Source organism: Xiphophorus couchianus, chromosome 2, assembly GCF_001444195.1.
Source record: "Xiphophorus couchianus chromosome 2, X_couchianus-1.0, whole genome shotgun sequence".
NCBI lineage: Eukaryota > Metazoa > Chordata > Actinopteri > Cyprinodontiformes > Poeciliidae > Xiphophorus > Xiphophorus couchianus.
The window spans coordinates 25477832-25499342 of NC_040229.1; the positions used below are offsets into that span (position 1 = coordinate 25477832).

Here is a 21511-nt window from a genome sequence, read left to right on the forward strand (position 1 = left end):
GGTGTGTGACTTTGCTTCATCTCCCTGTGCCTCCCAGCCCCGTACCTGAGATTCACTGGAGGAGGAAGGGCAAAATTTTACCACATAATCATGAGGTGCGGATGGCAGGTGCTCAGCTATTCATCCCAAATGTCCAATTCAATGACAGCGGCGTCTATATTTGTGAAGCGGCTAACCACAAGGGAAAGGACTCTCACCATGCTAACGTATCTGTGGAGGGTAAGAGGAATGTTGAATGACATGTCAGCCCTCAGCATTGAAAGCTAAAACACACTTTCAATAAATTGAAAAGTCCCTATCCAGTGAGTTAATTGTCTGTACAATTCTTTAACTCTTAACTCCTCTCATTGCAGCACATCCAGAGTGGGTGGAGCACATTGTCAACACAGAGAAAGACCTGTTCAGCGAATACACCATGTCTTGCATTGCCAAAGGTGTTCCGAAACCTCAAATCCGCTGGCTGAAAAATGGAGAACCGGTAAAATTCTGACATGGAAATCTTTGTTGTTCTGTTTGTAGTATAGTAAGCATCCTTTGTGTAGTTCCTCTGAGTTGTGTGTGCAGCCATGTGTTGTTAATGTAGTTCAGAGAACATGTGTGTACATCATGACAGGGGAAAGTACTTGTTGTTAATCAGCTGTTGTGCAACGCTTCCCCAGAAACGGCTGTCGTCAGCCTGAGATCCCCCACGGGTACAGCAGCTAGTGACAGAAAATGTGCAAAGAAATATTAAGATGTGCTGTATCAAAATACATAATGTAAAATGCTGGGTAGAGAAGGCATGTAAGTGTGGAGCATTTACTTTTTCATCAAGTTGTTCTAGATGTCATTTCTACTGCTTAAATTGGATGAAAATAGTCTAACTTCTCTATTCTTTCCTACAGCTTGATGGGACCGAGTTGAGATTCAGCAGGCTGACATCAGACGATGCGGGAATGTACCAGTGCAGAGCAGAGAATCGCCACGGAGTCATTTATGCCAACGCAGAGCTAAGAGTGTTTTGTGAGTCAAACCCTGGCACAAGTTGTTGCTTCAGAAACTGCTATGCTAAAATGTAGAGGACTACATTCTAAAATCTGCTGAGCTAAGAATGGTTTGGGGTTTTTTTTTTTCCGCTAACCCCGTCCTGATCTACCAGAACAGGATGGGTTATAGGTAGATCAGTTCTACTGGGTTAAGTCTGCAACATGAAATACCTGGTTGAAGTCACTGCTATCGGACATTAGGGCTTAATCAGGTTGATAATCAGGTTGATAATCAGGTTGCCTCCCGATAATCTTCTGGAGGTTCAGGCCGTGTCCTGGACGAGTTTTATTTTTACTTTAATTTTGTATTAAAAAATTAATTATTATAAATGCATAAAAAGGTCATAATGTCACAGAAGAATTTACTTCACAAGCAAGTGAATTGGGAGAACAAAATTCATACCTAATGTATTATACTGTTTAAAATATTGCCTTTCTAGCATGTCGACATTATAACTATTTCTGTGGTCAAAACAAAAATGCTAAACATAGAGGATATGGACACAATATTCTTACCTCATAGGATTTAATATGATTCTGTATTAGAAGTGTAGTGTTTATGGCAAATTTGGACCATTCTTTCTTCCGGAAGTTCATTTTTAGGTCAGACATTGATGTTGGACAAGAGGTTCTAGAGGTTGAAGCTTTGTGAAGACCAAATTTTTCTATGCCAAACTGGTATATCTATGTCTTTATAGACCTTGCTTTGTGCTCAGATGCCTACTCATGTTGGAACAGGAAGGTGATATTTTCAAAACTGTTCTCACAAAGTTGGGAGGATGAAAATTTCCAAAATGTCTTATGTGGAAGCAGTAAATAAGGGACAAGCCCTACTGTCAAGAAGGATGACTTCCCTTCATAGTCACTTCTCTGGGATTCCAACTTAAAAAGGACAATCCCCCCCAAAAAAATAAAACACCGGGACACATTTTTCCACCAAATGGTCGATTAGAATCACCAGACTTTCATCTACCAATCATAACTCCAGCTTTTGGGTTAAAATAAGAACTCAGCAGTTTTTTGTGCGGAAATTGTGCTTAGTAGGACATATTGACTCTTGGAGTAGTGTATATACAGCTAGTTTGGGAAGATTCATAAATTCTGTCATCCACAGTTGGGGCTCCAAAGTTTCCCCGTAACCATGTAAGAAGAGTGCTGGCACCAAAAAATGGCCGGGTGGTTATTGAATGCAAAGCCAAAGCCGCCCCAAAGCCCACCATAACCTGGAGCAAAGACACGGAGCTGCTCTCCAACTCCTCCAGGTCAGTCGTCCCTTAGTAAGACTGAAACACTCGCTTTGTTCCCACTCAAATGAGTGAACATTTGATGTGTTTTTTTTTTCCCACTAAAAATACATTTGAATAACAATCTAATGAATATGAATAAATAAATATTCATATTCAGTTATTTCTATTCATATTATTCAGTCTGGTTTGTAAAGGTTGAGTTGTCCTTTGTTGTTTCTAATGCCAATATTATTCAGCTGCGTACCGTCATCTGTCATTTAGACACATCTGGGCTGCAAGGACCAGAATCTGTCATTCTGCTTTGAAGGCAAGCTAAAGTTCCCAGAGAAACGCTTTACAAAATGTTGATCTAAATAAGCTCCAGATCTATGAGACCCACAATAATCGGAGGAAAAGTCTTAAATGTTTTTGATTGCTGAGCAGAGCTGCTCTGTCTGTCATTGGCTGACGTTAAGCTCGTAACGCAGCACCGTTTGGGCAGAGTAAAGCCCCATCTCATGCTCTTCACTTGGCAAACAAGTGTAATCTGAGTGCAGTGAGACGCCCCCCACAGGACCCCCAATTCTGATCTCTGATGCTACTCCCTAACCCGCCCACCCCCGAGTCCCAATGCTGACACTCACATATTGTGGAGGAGGAGCAGCAAGTCATTTACTATGCAGCATATGCACATTAATTCTCTCTACGGCTTCTGTCTGAGCAGGAGCGGGTGTGTGCGGGGGTAATGGGGATGGGAGTGGGCTTCTGGCATGCCTTCCGTCATGCATGAATATGAGCGCAGAAAAAATTAATCCGTATCTTACTTTTGAAGCAAAGTGAGGCGGCTTCTTGCAGAGTTGTGCACATAGTTGTTTTTCTCATGAAAACTAACAGTGATATTGAATATTTACACTATTTTTCATCATCCCCTAGTCCGTGGAATACCAAACAGTGCACTTTTGACCTTTTAAAATTTCTGGAATCTTCAGTGTGTGAATATTTGGCCTGCTCCCTCCTCAGGATGTTCATCTGGGAGGATGGCAGCCTGGAGATCCTTAATGTGACGCCCCAAGATGAGGGAAGGTACACCTGTTTTGCGGAGAACGACTGGGGAAAGGCCAACAGCACGCGCCCTCTGGTGGTCACAGGCAAGTTGCAGCCAATCTCAAACAAAGCTTAAAACAAGCAGCCCTCGGTTACCATTGATGCTTCTTGGACGGTGGAGTTTGCTTTGACGGATCCCAATGTTAGCTGGCAATCAATCTCGTCTTTCTCAGTTCTACCAAAGAGGGCCGACCTCCAAATGTCAACTGATGTTAAATAACGGCCCACAGAGCAAAGTGACAGGATACAGGCTTCTGCTGGATATTCACTCATTCCCCCAAGGCCAGATTCATGAGGGAGTTGCTTTGGATCCAATGTTCACAGACAGGGGATTAGGCCTTGCAGTTCTTTGAGAGAAAAACACGAGTTCTTGGTTCAAGATCAGCCAAGTAATACGTGAAAATGAAAGATTGTAGTTATTTTACCTGTCATTTATATAATTTGAGCTGTGAACCATCTACTTTGTTCACAGTTGAGATTCAGTGTTCCTGCATACAAAGCTCTTTTCTGCCCTCTCCTGGAAATTTGTGTTTATTGCACTTCAAAAAACATAAAGTTCATACATGTAAATTACTTGTTTTTTGTGTTTGTTCTGCAAACCTTTTATCATGTAAATAATTAATATTATTTATTAATTGTAGTTATTTGTGGTGCCATCTTCGATGCCTTGTTCCACAAGTACTCATTTGTAGCTTGTGTTGGCACTAAAATTGTCAGAAATCAAGCTAATTTACTTTGTAAAATGTTTATTACACAACATCTGTTCGATAGATATGTGTGGTTGGGGGAAAAATACTGAGACGTGTAATATAAATTTTTATAGATAGGAATGGAAAGGGCTATCAGACAAGCATCCTGCCACATGCATGTTTATGGGGTTTAGGGGATGCAGCTTCCCATTCTGTAATATTTAGGTGGACAGTCACCAAAAATAAAATTAATCAAAATATATTAAGAGGAACAGTTTTGCATCAAAATGTAAAACATTAAATAGATCAGATTTTTTTAAAGTGGTAAGAAGCAGTAAACATCTTACCTGCATTAGATTTTGTTTGTGAAATTTTAGAGAATTGTGATTATTAATATAACAAGGAAAGTGATGAGAAAATCAGATAACTCCTTTTTTTAAAAGATTTATCATTGTTCAATGGGAGTACAGACAGCAGATCTGGAAGGCTCATCATCTTTCATTGAGCCCAGGAGTTTTTCATACTGAATTCAATTTTCGATTTGTCGTAGATTTTTAATATAGTTTTTTTTTTTTCAAAAGAATTTACAAATGACATAAATATTATTTTTTTTAAACCTGCTCTTATTTCGACTGTCTCTACTTGGAGTTGACATGGATTCAAAGTTCAACTAAACACAAGCTATAAAATATGCTTAAAAAACAAGATGATTGGTGCTGGGTAGCCTGACATCACTACACATTGGTAAAAAAACAAAAAAACAACAGATTTAACAGAAAATTTGATTCATGGATAAAATCGATTTATCGCCCACTCCTAACAGCTCATGCTATCAAAACTGTTTCAGCTTTGAGATTTGACTCTTGCTTATTCTTGTCATTGATTTCTATTTTTCTTTTATTTCTCAAGAGTCCACAAAGATCACGCTGGCTCCCTCGAACGCTGATGTTCACATTGGAGACAACACCTGGATGGAGTGTGCAGCATCGTATGACCCAATGGTGGACATCACCTTTGTCTGGTCCCTGAATGGACAAGAAATTGATTTGGACAAAGATAGCACACATTATGAAAGCACCCTGGTGAGTATTTGCCACAATCATTTTGTTTGTCTGTTTTCTCTTACTAGAACTAAATGTCGGTTCATTCAAGTCAAGAATCATGCTTTAGAGTCTGATGCTAGCGTTGTTTTCACTGGAATATCTGAAATGGAAAAGTACAGTCTATTCTAAGTGGACTTTATGGCTCCAAAATTAATCCCCCATATTTTCTTGAAAAGAGCATTGAGTCATCTCCCAGTTGTAATTATAACTGCCATTATGTCCTATCATGTGGACATGACCTCCTCTCTCTCTAAGTGCATTTCTTACCATAAACTGGTGGTTTCTCGTTTGTTTCTCCACTCGCTCAGCAACCACCAGACTACGACTGTGAATGATAATCTCCTATTTTTGTGAGCAGGAATTTTCCCTTTTTAAAAGGGGAGTTCAGTTTCACTTCTGTTTGTGTTGCTAGCAAAGCCAATTTCAGTCTTTAGTGCAGTGGTTCAGTTCTGTGGGATGATTTTGCTTTTATTTAGGTCGAGTGTTGACCTAATAATGCAACTAAGGAAGAAAAAGGTGAAGTTTGGTATAAATCTCTTTACATTTTTGGACTGAAAAACAGAATGTATCTGTCACTTTTTTCCCCTTAGATAAATTTCTCAAAGTAATGAATTGTTTTCCTTGCGTTTGATGCAGAATGGAAGTTCAAACGCTAAACTACTCATCAAAAATGCTCAACTGAAACATGCTGGACGCTACACCTGCACTGCAAAAACCCATGTGGACAACACCTCCGCTTCAGCCCACCTAGTTGTCAGGGGTGAGTTGTGAGCCATTGGTAGAATTTTATTAAAAGCCCTGAAAACAGCGTCATCCTTAACACTTTTGATTTAATAGTTTTAGTTTGCACAGGTTGTTGTTTTTTTTTTTTTGAGTCATTGGATTTTCCTGAACAAGCAACATTTTTATGCATTTGTAGGTTTAAACCTAAGCTGACGCTTTGGTGAACCTTTAGGTTAATTCTGTAGAGTTTGTTTACATCTGTAAATAATTTTTATTTGAGTTGTTGTGTTGCAGACTTTTCCATCAGAAGTTTTACTTCAATGAACCGTTTGTAGTTTCCCAAGCAGGATTAATAAGCTTTCTTACTTTAAATCATAAGATAGTGTTTGGATAACCAACCTCAACATTTTTGAAACTGGAGCTGTTAAAAAATGTTAATCCACTTTGGTCTTGATCCCCAATAGACTGGCCATTAGATTCAGTCAGAACCTTCAACTATTCTGGATCTATGCTTAAAGAAAATAAAACAAAACTACAAAAGAATCTACTGCACATAAGACATTAACCAAACCATGTGCAATATAGTTTTAAAAAATTGCTTTTCATAAGATTTATCCAAAGGCTTAGAGATACAGAACAATAGTTTGAATTTTAAACTTATAATGAAATACATCTATTATTCTAAATATAAAGGCTTAAGTGTGAACATTATTTTAGAGATGAACTGAAAAGTGAATATATCAGACAGTTTATAGCTAGAGAGCTTGTTAAGCAACTGGGACGACAAAACTGTTCTACGGCTCATCAGCCACATGCTTGTGCAGTTCTCATTAAAGCAATTCAGACTGTTAATTACCATGAAGGGGTCGAGTATATGCCTGTGTTTAAAAAGGGGAAAAAAATCAGACACACTGACATTACAAAAGCACTGTGAGAAACTCTTTCTAGAAACAACTGAATCAGAATCTTTTTCGCCAACTAATCTGGCCATCTCTGAGATAACGTGCGATCAAGCAAACGTTGGGAGCAACGTTTTGTTTTCTGAATATTGCTACTGGAACCACAGTAGACCTGTTTGTAACAAGAACCTGACCTGACTTAGGAAAAAAGCATGGGAAATGTATTTTTTTTTTATTGTTAGGAACTGTGATAAGTCATTGCTCCGGTTGCAGAGTCACAGTAGCTGAATAAACTGAATGGGACACGAAATGCTTCTGTGACCGTAAAACATGTTTTGAAAAGTGTCAGCTCCCAGCCGGCCACTTTATGAATGAATCAAGTGTGACGTGATGTGATGAGGACATGATGACTCAGAGTTCTGTCTTTCTTCACTTTATTTTGACAGACAGCTGCTGATTTTTATCACTTCATAAGAGTACACATAAAGTAAACACTGGCAACTTTCAGTGCTTTATCTCTCCTTTTGCTGCGAGTTCAGCTCCTGGATGATTCATCAAGCTTTGCTTTTTCTCTCTCCCCCACTCAACAACTGGGAGCCTGCCTTACTGCTCCTCTTCTCTGGTCATAAAACCAGCTCGGTCTTACAGGACAAAGGCTTTCTGTAGATTTCCACTCAGGAATTCTAGCAGTGATCCAGAGTGCCAATGATCCCTGCAGTGTCCTGGCTGGGCTGCTGTGGCTTTCAGAGCGAGCGCTGACAGACGGCCAGGTGAACGCACAGCGTCTGAGCGTGACGGTTCCCCAAACTGTAACCAAAGCAGACATCCTGGGTCGCTCCTAATGGAAATCAAGCTGGCAGCCTATTCGTCAAGGCAGATGAGGAAATACAGAGCCTATAAATGCACTCGCCTCCTTGGATGTTTAACCGTTTCCATTGCTTCTGCAAATCGATTATGTTCAACTAAATATGTTGTTGTCTGTAGAGTCTCTCCCATCTCCGGTGCTGAAGTTTGCAACTCCTTGAACGTAGTCATGGTGACCTGGTGTCCTCTCTCACTATAGTCTCCTTCTTGTACTGCCACTCATCCAGGCAAATATACACATGGGTCATATTCCTTAACTGCCATGATGATGGATTTAACTGAACTACAAAGGATATTTAACACCTTAGAGAGTTTTTTTTTGTATCTATTCCCTGACTTGAACTTTTTAACAACCTTTATTCCGATTTGTTTGGAGTGTTCTTTTGTCTGCATGCTGTAATGGTAGCCATGAATACTTATTGACAATCACTTGAGACCTAGTCACTGAACTCAGGTGATCCATTCCATTCATTTTGAGACAACTGGCACCATTTGATTGGGCCTCTGTTGAATTAGGTCACTCACTTTAAAAGGAGCCCGTGTTTATGTAACTGCTTATTTTATGTTAACTATTTTTATTTAACTGCCATTATTTTGGTAGAAATCAGTATTTTTTAACATAAGGGTTTATTTCTGTATACATTTTTTGTCAAAAAGCCAAATTTTGATCACAGTCGATTTGTTCAATAAATGAAAATGGCAAAACATCCATTTTTTACAGGCGTTGTAAATATTGACAATGCTTAATATCCAAAACTAAGTTATTTTCTTGTACAAGGTCAGAATGTAAATGTCTTTTCTTTCTTCGTGGTTCTATTGGGGCAGTTAAACAGTGAATATATTGTCTTTGCTTAGATAATTTTTTTTCTAATAGGGAATTTTGGCGTTCTCGGGCTGTGGGTTGGGATTTGCAACCCAGACATTTTTTTTGGTTCCAATGGAAGAATTAAGAGTTGCATCAGGACCAAGAGAAACATTGGATTAAAAAGCCTTTGACTAAGTTTGGTTAACATATTCCACTGCACTCTAAAAATTTAATGCCCTGAAGTAAAAGTTTTTCTCGGTCTTTCAAATGAAAAAGCTTGAAAATGTAAAAGGCTGTGATGTGCTGTGCTTTATGGAAGTTTTGTTATTTATGGGGGGTTTTTTTATGCATGTCAAATAGATCAGAGTTAATGCCGGGAATTTCCCTAAGAGACTGAAGCGCTCCCAGAATCATCACTCTTCCTGTCTACAGTTTATTCACAGCTGTGTGATTCACCTTTGCTGGGCTTTTCTGCCACATCTGCATTTTCACCTGTGACTTTAACTTTTAAAACCTGTCTATTAATCTCCTCTGATATATTTACCCCAGGGCCCCCTGGTGCCCCAGGTGGGGTGCGAATAGTTGACAGATCGGACAAGAGCGTCACGCTGCAGTGGAGCCGTGGAGCAGACAACCACAGCCCCATCTCCAAATACACCATCCAGTACCGAGACGAGTTCTTGAAAGACATCTGGAAGAATGCCACAACATGTGAGTAAGACATATCACTACAGAATTATGTGTGATAATGATAATGTAGGATTTATGGCTTTTGTTTTGATAACAGCTTTCTTCTTGTCACTCTATCATTAAAACTTGTGTTGTGTATCACTAATAAAGAAGCTGTCAAAAAGGTTTACCCACCTGAGCTGTGGGTACCTGCAGCTCCTTCAGAGTCACCTCTGAACTGTCAGGCAGCACTGTTTTACTATTAAGTTCACAGCTATCAGTACTTTATCTTGTTCTCTCATAAAAGTCCAATAAGTTCAGAGTTTTTGTTTACAACTTGGCAAATATAATGTAAAAACTTTTAAAAGATACTTTTACTATCAATTTGATCAAAATGTACTTCAAACCAAAGTTGTGAATTTTTGTTTATTTTCTTTGCAGCTCCTGCTGATGTTGAGGGGAATGCAGAATCAGCCAAAGTGGTGGATTTGTTCCCTTGGACAGAATATGAGTTCAGGGTCACGGCCACCAACACTCTGGGGACAGGAGAGCCGAGCAGGCCGTCAAGCAAAGAGAAAACCCTGGAATCAGGTAGGACCACGTCCACATCTGTTTACTGTCATTTACACAACTGGAAAGCAAACCGTTTACAATAATGTTAAAGAAGGAAGAAAATTGAGTTACCACAATCCAGCTTTCCATTTGTTAGTTACACCTTGTCTTTCTATTGTTGCCTGCTTGAATATATAAAGTATCACTGCAGAAGTGAATCAGCAGTATTGACATCAGGCTCAGCTTCCAAAAAAACATTGTGCCAGACTCACCACATGAGCCTTTACAAATAAGCACTTTAGTGAAACTTGACACTGGAATTCAGACCTGCTATGACCTCTTTAAAAAGAAAATCTCTAAATGAAGGTGAGCTCTGAACTCACTGGCTGGCAGGCTTCCTATGAGTAGATTAAGGATTGTGTTTGACGCAGTAGCAGATATTGATACTGTGTTTGTCGAGGAAATATGTCTCATTCATAAATCCAGAGCTAGGTTGCAGGCTGTGTGGGTTTGGCTTTGTTCTTTTGTGGATTCATAGTATGTGGGCTCAAAGTTTTGCCACTGCTGTCTTATTGTAGTTCCTGTGGTGGCGCCCTCAGATGTCGGCGGGGGCGGCGGGGCCAGCAGAGAGCTGACCATCACATGGACGGTAGGTCAGCTGTTTCCAACCTAGAAATCTCTTTGTAAGAGCTGACGAAGCATTTTCTATTCAGTCAGTTTGGAATAACAGCTATATATTTTACTCAATAGATACCTAGAGCTTGTTGTAAAGTTACTTTCTGTTTAAGTTAGAATAACAGTCAAGATACTAGTCTCTATATTGTGCTTTTCATACTTAATATAAAAAAACAATTTCACAAATTGAAGGCTTAGTAAACCCAAACTGTGTTTTAGAGACTCTGTTTGGCGATGTTTCATCCAGTTCAGATTTAATCAGTTCCAGTAGTAGAAGTAGCAACTTCAGCTGCAGTGTATATTTGCATTTGTTTACAGTTGCTTAAATCGTCTCTGACTGTTATGGTTTTCACTGAAAGCCTGCCACAAAAATAATTAAAACATTTTCAATGCTGACTGAGCGTTAGATCGATATTCATCAGTATAGTTCATCAATACAACGGGGCAACTCAAGAATTGCTTCCATTAATACCTCAAAATAAAAGTACCAAACCAAATAAAAGTACCAAACATATATAAAAGGGGTTTTTCACATCTGGGGTTCTTAATAACAGCTTATTTCAACAGATGAAGTCAGAACCTCCCAGCACAGTCTATATTTTACAAGAACTACCCGACCAATAGTTGTTACACCTCTAGTCGTTATTTTTATGTTTGACCATTTGGTAACGGCTTCATGCTTTAGCCTCATCTCCTTCAACTCGGAAAACCCTAATATTTGGCAGAGTTTTATTTTGTAAACCACTGAGTCCTATTTTTCTTTTAAGTATAAAAAAGGACTTGCATTAGTTGTAGATGTTTTTAGGGATCTTTGTTGTGAATTCTGATAAAAAGAAGTACTGTCACCTTGTAAATCTGAGCTTTAATAGTTGAGTTCAGTGCTTCTGATATTAAAACCTTGAAAAAAAATAGATGGACAGAACACCAAGGGGTCTTACTAGACTTTGAGAAAGCAAAATATAACATTATTTTATTTCTTAGTGGTTGTTACCTGGTTAAAAAAACAGCATTTAAATTAAAAATTCTATATCCCTGATCATTTCTGTTTTCTTTCTTTATTTGTGTTTAGCCAGTGCAGCCACAGTACTATTATGGACCTAATTTTGGCTACATTGTGGCCTTTAAACCCCATGAAGAAAAGCAGTGGAACAGGGTGGCAGTACCGGGACCTGAGGCCAAGCACTATGTTCACAAAGACCCCAACCTCGCTCCTATGACACAGTTCGAAGTCAAAGTTAAAGCCTTCAACAGGCAAGGAGAAGGACCCTACAGCTTAACAACCATCATTTACTCCTCACAGGATGGTAAGTACCGAGTCATGGCTCTCAGTGCCACTTGCAATAAGAGAAAACATGAAAAAGTGATTTCCAAAGCAATGAGAACCAGAAACTGCTTTCTAGTCTGTCAGCCCTGCTCTATAGAGTGAGACCTTTTTAAGGTTGGGGGTTCTCATGTCTGGTGAGGAATTTAAATGCACACTGAAAGTGAAACCCTCCCCCTATCTTTCGTTGGAGGCGGATTATAATGATCCTTGTGGCATGAACGAGAAGGCTGATCATTTGAGCCGGGATGTGAAATGTTTGGATCAGTTATTAACTTTCAGTGACAGGAACTTGAGATAACCACTGGCATTGCAGACATGATAACTTCCTGCCTTCCAGCCAACGTAAACATTTTTAGGAAGCGCCTGCCTTTGGAGGAAGTGATTATGACAGTAAAGTCGTCCTGACAAAGGGCTTTTCCTCCAGATTATGTGTATGCATAGGAAAAGTGCTTGTGCGGTACTTTGTGCAGTATTTAAAGTGTTATTGGTTCAATACCCAGTGGAACCATGTAGCACTTTAGGCCCTACACAGGACTCTTCATAGCATTAGTTAAAAATGATATCAAACCGAATAGCATTCTTAAATTGAAAGCAAAAGCATCTGGCTTGACAATTGTGATTTATTTTCATTCAGTATTTGTACAAAATTTTCATTAAAGGTACAATGAATGAGATTATTTTATTTCATTCTGATTACTAACCACCAATTAGGTATTTTTTGGTGTTTTTATTTTATTTCCATGAATATAATATATTTTTAAAAATGTGTTTTTTTCTGTTATTTATTTCGAAAGTATAAAATCTTAAAAATACTAAGAAATGTTTTAGAAATTTAAAAGTTATTATGACATGTGTTTCTTCTGTGACTGTTACTTTTGACAACTTTTGCATTCTCCCGCTTTAGCTCCATCTGAACCTCCGGTGATTCTTGAAGCGAAAGTACTTTCTGCCACAGCGGCCTCTGTCTCCTGGATGCTTCTGTCAGAGAACAATACCGATGGATACCAGGTCAATAAAAAAAAATTCATTTTTGGTACTGTGCATTCCAAATATTACTAGACTATTATTATTATTATTATTATTATTATTATTATTACTACTTGTAATCTCTGCATAAACAGGCGTAGCGCTTTTGACTCGGATGCAGAACAAAAAGAGAAGCTTAATTCAGCCAGAGTGTGAAAGGAATTGATTTTGTGACATTTTGTCAAACTGTAGTGCAGTAAGCTATTCCATGCATTTGTGTAAAGAAAATTTGCTGTAAATTATGATTCGATATTACCCTGAAACAAACACAAAATCAACACAGAGTTAACATTTGAAACTGTTTCAGTCTCATAAGCAGTGAGTGCAGAGCTTCCATAACTGTAAATAGTCTGCATTTAGAGATGTGAGATCAGTCACATTCATGAAAGAGTTGTCTCTGTATCATATGTTTTATATTAAATCAAGCATGTTTTTAGCTTTCAACAGAGGTTGAAAGCTAAAAAAGTTAGCACGATGCAGTTCTCTATTCAATCTTCCTATCTGCTGAAAATCTTGCACTCCTGTTGCTATTACAGCCTCAACAAACTGTTGAAGATCTTTTCCATTTAAATACATTTTCTACTTTTTCTGACTTTATTTTAAAACCCTCTCATTCTAAAAATGGAAGAAAAATATATTTGAGTTTTCTTAATTTAGTTACTTCATCCACATCAAAAAGTGTTAGTGCAATCAGCCAGCATGTAGTATAGTGTTTACAAATTAGAAAAAGGATCGCATTGCTTCTCTGAAATGTTTTTGTTGTTTTTTTCCCCAATGAATTATTATTGTCAGAGCTTAATATCTTGTTTGCCATAGGTGAAGTACTGGAGACCTAATGAAGACAGTGAAGGTGGAGCGCTCTGGGTCGGGGTGTCAGGGAAGGAAAACCACACCAGGCTGGAGGGTCTGAAGCCCAGCTCAGACTACATGATTGAGGTTCGAGGCTACAACTCTGCGGGTTATGGACCACCCAGCAACCACATCAAGATCCACACCAAGAAACCCCGTAAGTTTCAACATCGACTCGTGATCTAAGTAAACACATATTTAGATGAGTGTTTATTTAGGGATAAAGTGTCAAAATAAACACAACAAATGAGAAAGTTCTCTGATTTGACCTGGTATTGCTCTAATTAACTTAACCAGCTCCGGATCGACCTCCGAAGATATTAGATGCAAAGATAAAAGGCGGGTATGTGAATGTTGCCTGGGAACCAGTGGTACCACTTTCTAATGAATCCCTAATAGAAAACTACAAGGTAAGAAAAACTTGATACGTTCCCATTTCTGGGATGAAAAACTGAAACCTCTCTGGACTTGATGCTTTTTATTTACATTTGTTGCATACCCAGGTCTTGTACAAGCAGAAAGGCATGCCAACAGGCACGCTGTACTCAACCAACAAGCGCTTCATTGAACTTCCCCTGCGTACAGATGGGGAATATGTGGTGGAAGTCCGCGCGCACACAGAGGGAGGAGACGGCGCTGTGGCTCAAATCAGCGCCCCCCCTGGAAACAGCCAGACCCGGGGTCGCACTCAGAACTACAGTAAGTCTCTGTTGTCGATTATCGTCCAACACGTTCAAGAACTTATTTATATCTTTTGAATTTCCAGAGAATATGTGTTAATGCCCCAAAGATTCAAGAAAAAAAAAAGGGAAATGAGGCTTCCCTTAATTTGATCAGCGAGCTCACTGATCAAATTAAATGTATTGATTGAGCGTAATCTCCTTCGGGAAATCTCACACCGTCTTGACGAAGATTAAGTTTAGCACCAGTGGAATAGAAATAAAGGCTTTAGTCATCAAGTGACATTTTAAATCTACACTGTTGAGGTAAAACAATGCCACTATTCAATCCGGTCTAGCATCAGCTTGTGAGATTATACTGGGCTTAAAGTCAGCATTAAGTTATCATTAGTCAAAGCCGGGGAGGGTTCCCGTGGGGGCCGAGTTGAGCTGTCACTTCTGCTTTCATATCTTAGATTGGAGGGATGAGATGGTCTGTGACTAAAGCCTCGACGGCCCCCTGACTGATCTGCTGGCTGCATGGGTGACCGGCTGGCAGGCCGCCTGAATGGAGGAGAACTTAAACCTCTGTAATTGATCTTGATGAGAAGAGGAAACCCCTCCTGTGGTTCTCCTCCTTCCTTATCATTCAGACCCAGACTCCACCTGACAGCTTGACTTCACAGACTCGGGAATTTAAGTCGTGATGGATTTCGAATGCGAGGAACTGACGAAAACAGAGCTATCTAGGGTCATCTCAGTCCTCTCAATCTTGTAATTTGATGAAAGTGGTCAGAGAGAGATGAACTCTAAATGTAGCGCTTCTTATGTGATGGCACTGCGTGGATAAATGTGTACGGTATTTAGCCATTGTTTGGTTGTTATGTGGTTTGCCCACAGTGAAGGACGGTCCATATGTCCAGAAAATATCTGCTGGTGTATTGTGTTTGGACAACCTTCCAACCATAAGTTTATTAGGGGCATAGCTGTTCCACACTGCTTAGGTTGTCCTTCAGCAAATTGGACCTTGACCATAAACAACGTTTAGTTGTTTAATCAAGAGAGTTTCTTCATAAATATGTTGCTTCTTAGATTTACTCGATGTATTTTCTTTTGGGTTAAGGTCTGGGACTCGAGAGGCTCATTCTAAAAGCTTAATGTTAACCTGCTTTTTCAATTTTATGTGTTTTTGTGGTCATTGTCCTGGTGGAACTGCCAATTTTCTTTAAGTTTCCGCCATCCGATCCAAAATGTCATGCTTAAAACAAAGGAACTATGTTACTGTGTTAAGGGATAACAAAACAAAACAAGCACCTTTATTTAAAATAACAGGATTGAATAAAGTACAAATTGCACTCTGAGCACTTTTCAAAATTTGTTTGGTTTTTTTAGATGATTTAATGCATCAACGGGACAGTTAGGTAGCAGATTTTTTTTTTATTATTATTATTATTTTCCATCAACTTAGGCTTTAAATTCTGCTTTAATTTGCCTCTATTCATCTGTTTCAGGTGGAGCAATCATGTCCTCTTCATCTCTCAACGTCCTCCCAATGCTCCTCGTGGCTCTCCTCCTTCTGAACCTCTGAATGTAGCGCCATCTTTGTCTTCTCTGAGTTGGGATGAAGACTGGTTGTGATTGCTAAAGGTTCACACCTGTAAAAGATCTGAGACTCTTTCCACAATATTCTAATCCAGAGTGTCACATTCCAGCTCTTCCCCTAAGGGAATTGTTTGTGGGAAATGGATATGGAAATGGATTAACAATTGGAAAATGGACAAAGGTTTTCCTTATTTATCCACGAAAGGCCTCTCTGAAGGAATCTCAAAGGAGTTCTGTCAACTTAAAATGCCTTACATAAATGATTACTCTTGTCTTTCACAGTGATTTGTTTCCAAATGGGTCAGGACCAAAATTTTAAATTCCAGATTTGCGTATGTTGTCTCTTCTGTTTTGTTACCTCCCCTCCTTTGTTTCACATCTCAAACCAGACTTTTCTGATATAAAAATGCTGCATTTCATTTTCTTACCTCTTTTTAACTATTGCGTTTTCAGTTCATTCCCTTGCAAAAGGTCAACAACTGGCTGTGAAGGGCAGGTGTATGCGTTTATAAAAAATAAAAAATGTCTTTTTTTCCTCCCCCCTTTTCAGTTCAGTGACTTTTTTTTTTTAATAATCACTGTCTTACAGCGATACAGTCAAAGCAATCTCAACCACTTGTATTGTGGATTTAATTCAGAGAAAGCACAATTAATTTCATGCAGAATTAATATATTGGATGATTGATATTGTATTGTTACACTAAATTTACCTTACTGTATTTATAAAACATGAAGGTCACAGCTTCTGATTTAGAACATAGCATAAACTCTGGTAATCCCAATTCCAAAGAGTGAACATTATTGCTACATGGAAGTAAAATAATAAAATAAATGGTTAGTACATGCAGTTATCACCCCAGAAACAGGAAATGTGTTTAAATGTACAGTTTTAAATGCATATCATCATCCAACACTAATTATTTCTAGCTATACTGGTCCAACTGTGCAGTGATCTCAGATTTGCCAGAAATGTTGGCTAACATTGAGAAAAATGACTGAGAAAAACTAAAGAGAACAAACAAAAAAAATATCTGAACCTACTTTGTTTTGACTGTATCATTAGATCCTCAGTGGTGTCAGCTGGTACTTTGTAAAGAATGTTAGCACTTCATTTGATGTAAGCAATTTCATTTCATGTCGCTCATCGTCGGCTAAAAACAGTAAAAGTGAAACAGTAGCGCACCTCATGCCCTTCTGTAAATGTGCAATGTCTGATAGAACTGTGGCAACTTCATGTTTTCTAACAGGACTCTTTGCTGAGCTTCTGTAACAGGAGTCTTATTTAATGCATTTTTAATTATCTGATATAAGCAAAAGGTAAGCAAAGCCATCTCTATCAGCGGTAAGAGCTCATCCGAAGCTCAGGACGTTGTTTTAAATGCATTAGTTTAGTGTTTTTATTAACATATGATCAGAGTTTTATGGACATTATCACTTGTCTTTTTTATTGTTATATTTGTACATTTTGACCCGAGTCCGGTCGGTCAAATTTTAAAGTTTATGTCCCTCAAATGGAGGAACAAATGCTGCATTTTGAGTTCCTCTGAATCATTTTGTTGTATGACAGATGCTGGTCATGCTTCTACATTGTGACAGTATCGGTGTCCACCACAAAGTGCTTTTTCCTGGTTTTCTCTTCATGCCACAATTCATTAAAGTAAAAAAAAATAAAATTGCCAAATGCATGAATGCCTTGAACTTCTACATTTCGGACGGAGCTGTGGCTCCGCATACTACCATGCATGAGATTGGAGACAGCGTATCGACATCGTGGAAACTTCTGAAACTATTGTAAAACGCATTCCAATCCCGAGTGGCATCCTTTACGTCAGAGACCGTAGAGATCTTAGACTAATATGTGCATTAGCTGCTAAGCTTCAATAGACCAGTCATCTCGTCTGAGGCCCTTAGGAGAAGTCATTTAGTCCTTTAGAGGAAATGTAAACTGACTAAAGGTATGTCACTCTGCTGACTAACGGTCCTGCAGTCCCCTGCATACTTAATGCTTGGAGTTTTGGTTGCATTATTGGTGGTTCTGGCAGCATGTGTGGCTATCTGCTGGAAATTAATACTTTGATATGAATGGCATATATGAGGGATGAAATAAAAAGCTCTCATTGACTGGACAAGGAACAATAAAGGTGTAGTTAACTATATTGTGGTGCTGTTGTTTTTGTGTGTTGTGAATACAAACAATTTACTTGCATTGGCATTTTTAAGTTTGCAATTTTAGGGTAAAGAACAGTCGCCAGAGAAGCCACTGAAGTAATAGTAAATAAAGAGAAAAAATGGTTGTCCAGCAGGGAGTGGAAGAGAATGAGGAACTTAAATACTAAGGAAGAGGTGAAAATGACAGAGGAACCAGAGGAGCTAATCACAGGTAACTGGATGCAGCAGGGAGGTGGAGGCAAATGAGGAAGAAAAACAAACCATGGTTGGTTGTGGGTAAGGTGAAGAATATACAAAGCCAGGATATAAGAACAAAAGGGGAAAGAAACTTGAAACAGTAAACAGAAGGAAATACTGATTTAAAGAAACAAATTCAAAGCACAAACAATGTGGGAAAAAATTACTTACATAAAAGACTGAAATGGCAAGATGTCATAAAGTAAGCAATAAAGAAAAAATCAAAACTGAAGCACAAATAAACTAAGTCCAAACAGCTGTGGATCAGAACAGAATTACAGTGCTGGACCAAAAGAAAATTATTGCAAAAGCTGTTGTCAAGGGTCTTTCTGTTATTCATTCTAAAAAAAAGTATTGCTTGCTGTCAGGGGCGCTGCCAGGAATCTTGGGCCGCCTGACAAAAAATTAACCCCCCACCCAGCTGCTGTTACAATTTTTTGAGTCTTTCTGAGGCATGAAAACCGTCACAATTTCAAAAGCTTGCAACTGCCTTGCTTTCTTTGGTCCAATACTGATAACTAGCACAATATTTACTGCTCATGAATTTTACATACAACAGTCCGCATACAGTATGCAAGTAGGTTGCTTACATTTTTTCTATTAGTTTTAGATTACTAAAATGTGTCTCCCCACGAGCAACAGTCAAAAGCAACGTGCAAAATACACATAAAGCAATCCAGACTTCTCAAAAAATGCTATGTAGTTACATTTTATTCAAGCTGCAGTATAGAACTTTAATAAGAAATATGTTTTCTCCATATTTGTTAAAGCTGTCACCATGTTGTGACAGTTTGTTATGAGACAGATAACCTGTGAAAACAATCAGTCTCCTCCACCTCCTCCCTGAACTATTACTGGCTAAAATGATGCAACATTCTGGCAAAAACAACCAATCAGAACCAGTAGGAGGGTCTTAGTGCTGTCAATCAGCCTCATCCACTCACTGCTAAATGTGCTAATGGTGGAGAAACAACTTATCATTACAGGAAAAATGTTTATCTGCTGTCACTGGTAGCTATGCTAACTAAACTAAATATTTACAACAGGCTATGCTAGCTACAGGATAGGGATGAGCAGCAACATGAGATTGTGATTGACAGCGCTAAAACTCTCCTACCACTGACTGGTTGTTTCTGTTTTATGATATAAATGTTATACACCATTTATACAACTAAATTAAACAAACAAAAGTAGAATTGAAGTAAAAACCAACAAACAAGAGAAAAAAATTAAGCTGAAAATGGGGTCTGTTTATGAATTGAATAACTTTCAAAGGAAACTGAATGCACTTGATTTATTTAAGGTTTGAAAAGAAAAGTGGTTAAATACAAATACTTGCTAAAAGTTCCAAACTTTATTTTTTCAATTTCACAGTTTCATTTGTAAGTGATCAAAGGTTTAACAAGGCACTGTATGTATTAAGAGAGCATAGTATTTTAAAGTGCCTTCCATTACATATGAGAATAGCTCCAATTTTTCATTATGAACCAGCTGAGAGTTTTTGCCTCTTATTAGATATCATGAAAGGCAAATAGTTAACACTTCTCTTTGTAAATTAAGTTAAAACACATCAATCTGATTTATATCTACAGGTTATTCAGGCCATTGTTGTTATTTAGTGAGTAAGCTCGCAAAGAGAACAAAACAAGGGCAGGACCATTTTTTCAGTGCTATTATTTTGAAGCTTATCAGTACAAACATATGGCCTGTGTGATAAGTCTGATACCCGGTGGTTACTTGTAATTGTTTTTTTTTCTCTGAAACAAGCAATGCACAACTCCAAAACCCTAGAAGTAAAAGTCAACACGCTCTTTGACTAATCAGCTTCTGTGAAGTTATACAGCAGCTTTCTTTTTGCAAGAGTGATTGAGTTGCAAGACATGTCTCAGACCTCTCACCTTCTAGCACCTGTTTTGTGGAACTGTACCTCAGCAGATTGTATTGTGCTTTTTAAAAAAAAACCACACCTGTTCTCTGACAGCCCAGATGACACAAAACTCACTCTGAACTGGTGCACAGAGCAGACCATAACCAGACCGTTTGAAGTGGGACCTGATATCTGAGAATCTGTCATGCTGTTCAATCAGATTAACCGGGTTGGGTATTTAGCTACTGAAGAGCCCCATTGAGACGTGCTTCATGTGTGCAGAACAAAAGTTGTATAAGAAGCAAGGCAAATATCTGGCAACAAAGTCAATTTTATGAAGGCTTAAAATACTCTTACAAAGGTTAAGGGGTTTGTTTTTGTAACATTTGATTTTGCCAGAGAGAGAGGCGACCTCTGGTGGAGAAGATGTGTAACAAACATCAAATTCCCAAAACAAACTTGTTTAAATTATTTCTAACTGGGATGTTGAATAAATAAATAAATAAATAAAAGTTTAAAAAATTTTTTTTTTAGAAATAATGATCTGTTGATCTGAGGAAAGTCAGTTTTCTTTTTTCATTTTTTTTTAGATAAGATTCCATGAACTCCTTTTCATGTGGTGCCTATACGAGTACGGAAGGCCAGGGAGTCAAATACACTTTACTTTTACACATCTTTGACATGCTATTGCTTGTCCTCAAACAGCATATGTGGACATTTCAAATTTTCACACAGACACATGAAAATTACATGTGAAGAATGCATCTACTGTGCATGTTTTGTTTATGTACAAACAAAATTGAAAAAATGATTTTGATTGGTTCATTTGAAATTTTGCTTGGTCATTTTCTAATCTGTCCTATTTCATAAAGTAGGTCCAGACGTACTTATGAACATAAATAGTTGAAAAATGTATGATGTAAACCCTTTTGAGAGTAACATACAATTAAATTCTTCATTTGGAGATTAGATTAGGTATTTTAATGGGGAAAAAAATGAAAAAAGACCTTAATAAAATACAGGAAGTCAGAGCAAAGCAAAACAGGATCTGGGCACAGACAATGGGAGAATCCAACAAAGGGTGAGTGAAGGAGAGGAGGTCAAGTACCGAAAGAGTAAAAGATGGACTGATTGGCTAACAGGTTGCAGGTGTGAGAATAGAGAGAGGGCGAGGGAAAGTACACCAACAGGGGAAGAGAAAAAAATAGTCAAACCGCATCAAAAAACAACTAGGCACAAAGAATAAACATTTCTAACTAAGAAAGGACTGAACTAAAGTAAAGCGGAAATAAGGATTGTCTGATCAAAAATAAGAGACTTAGGAATACAGACCAAAATATAAGTACAAACAAAACCCAAGGGAAAAAAAATAAATAAATAAATAACCCAGCATCCTGACAGTCAAAGTATAAACGTCATTCCTCCTCCCCACTCCGACGGACGC

The 21511-nt window shown here is 38.3% G+C and overlaps 1 protein-coding gene across 7 annotated transcripts in view; it reads left to right on the plus strand.

The window, feature by feature from the left end:
- The window catches only part of cntn1a (contactin 1a), an 80397-nt gene extending 62447 nt beyond the window's left edge, over nt 1-17950 (plus strand). For 6 of the 7 annotated variants that reach the window (XM_028039304.1, XM_028039295.1, XM_028039272.1 and 3 more), the window contains 16 exons: nt 38-219; nt 354-478; nt 885-1002; nt 2140-2287; nt 3272-3399; nt 4954-5126; nt 5784-5907; nt 8988-9149; nt 9549-9698; nt 10238-10308; nt 11404-11638; nt 12563-12666; nt 13501-13690; nt 13831-13943; nt 14037-14232; nt 15704-17950. In XM_028039304.1, the coding sequence (XP_027895105.1) occupies nt 38-219; nt 354-478; nt 885-1002; nt 2140-2287; nt 3272-3399; nt 4954-5126; nt 5784-5907; nt 8988-9149; nt 9549-9698; nt 10238-10308; nt 11404-11638; nt 12563-12666; nt 13501-13690; nt 13831-13943; nt 14037-14232; nt 15704-15780 (2296 nt within the window). In that variant the 3' untranslated portion in view covers nt 15781-17950. The remainder of the gene's footprint in view (nt 1-37; nt 220-353; nt 479-884; nt 1003-2139; nt 2288-3271; nt 3400-4953; nt 5127-5783; nt 5908-8987; nt 9150-9548; nt 9699-10237; nt 10309-11403; nt 11639-12562; nt 12667-13500; nt 13691-13830; nt 13944-14036; nt 14233-15703) is intronic. The other variant, XM_028039286.1, reaches the window with a different exon arrangement.
- The last annotated feature ends 3561 nt before the right edge of the window (nt 17951-21511 follow it).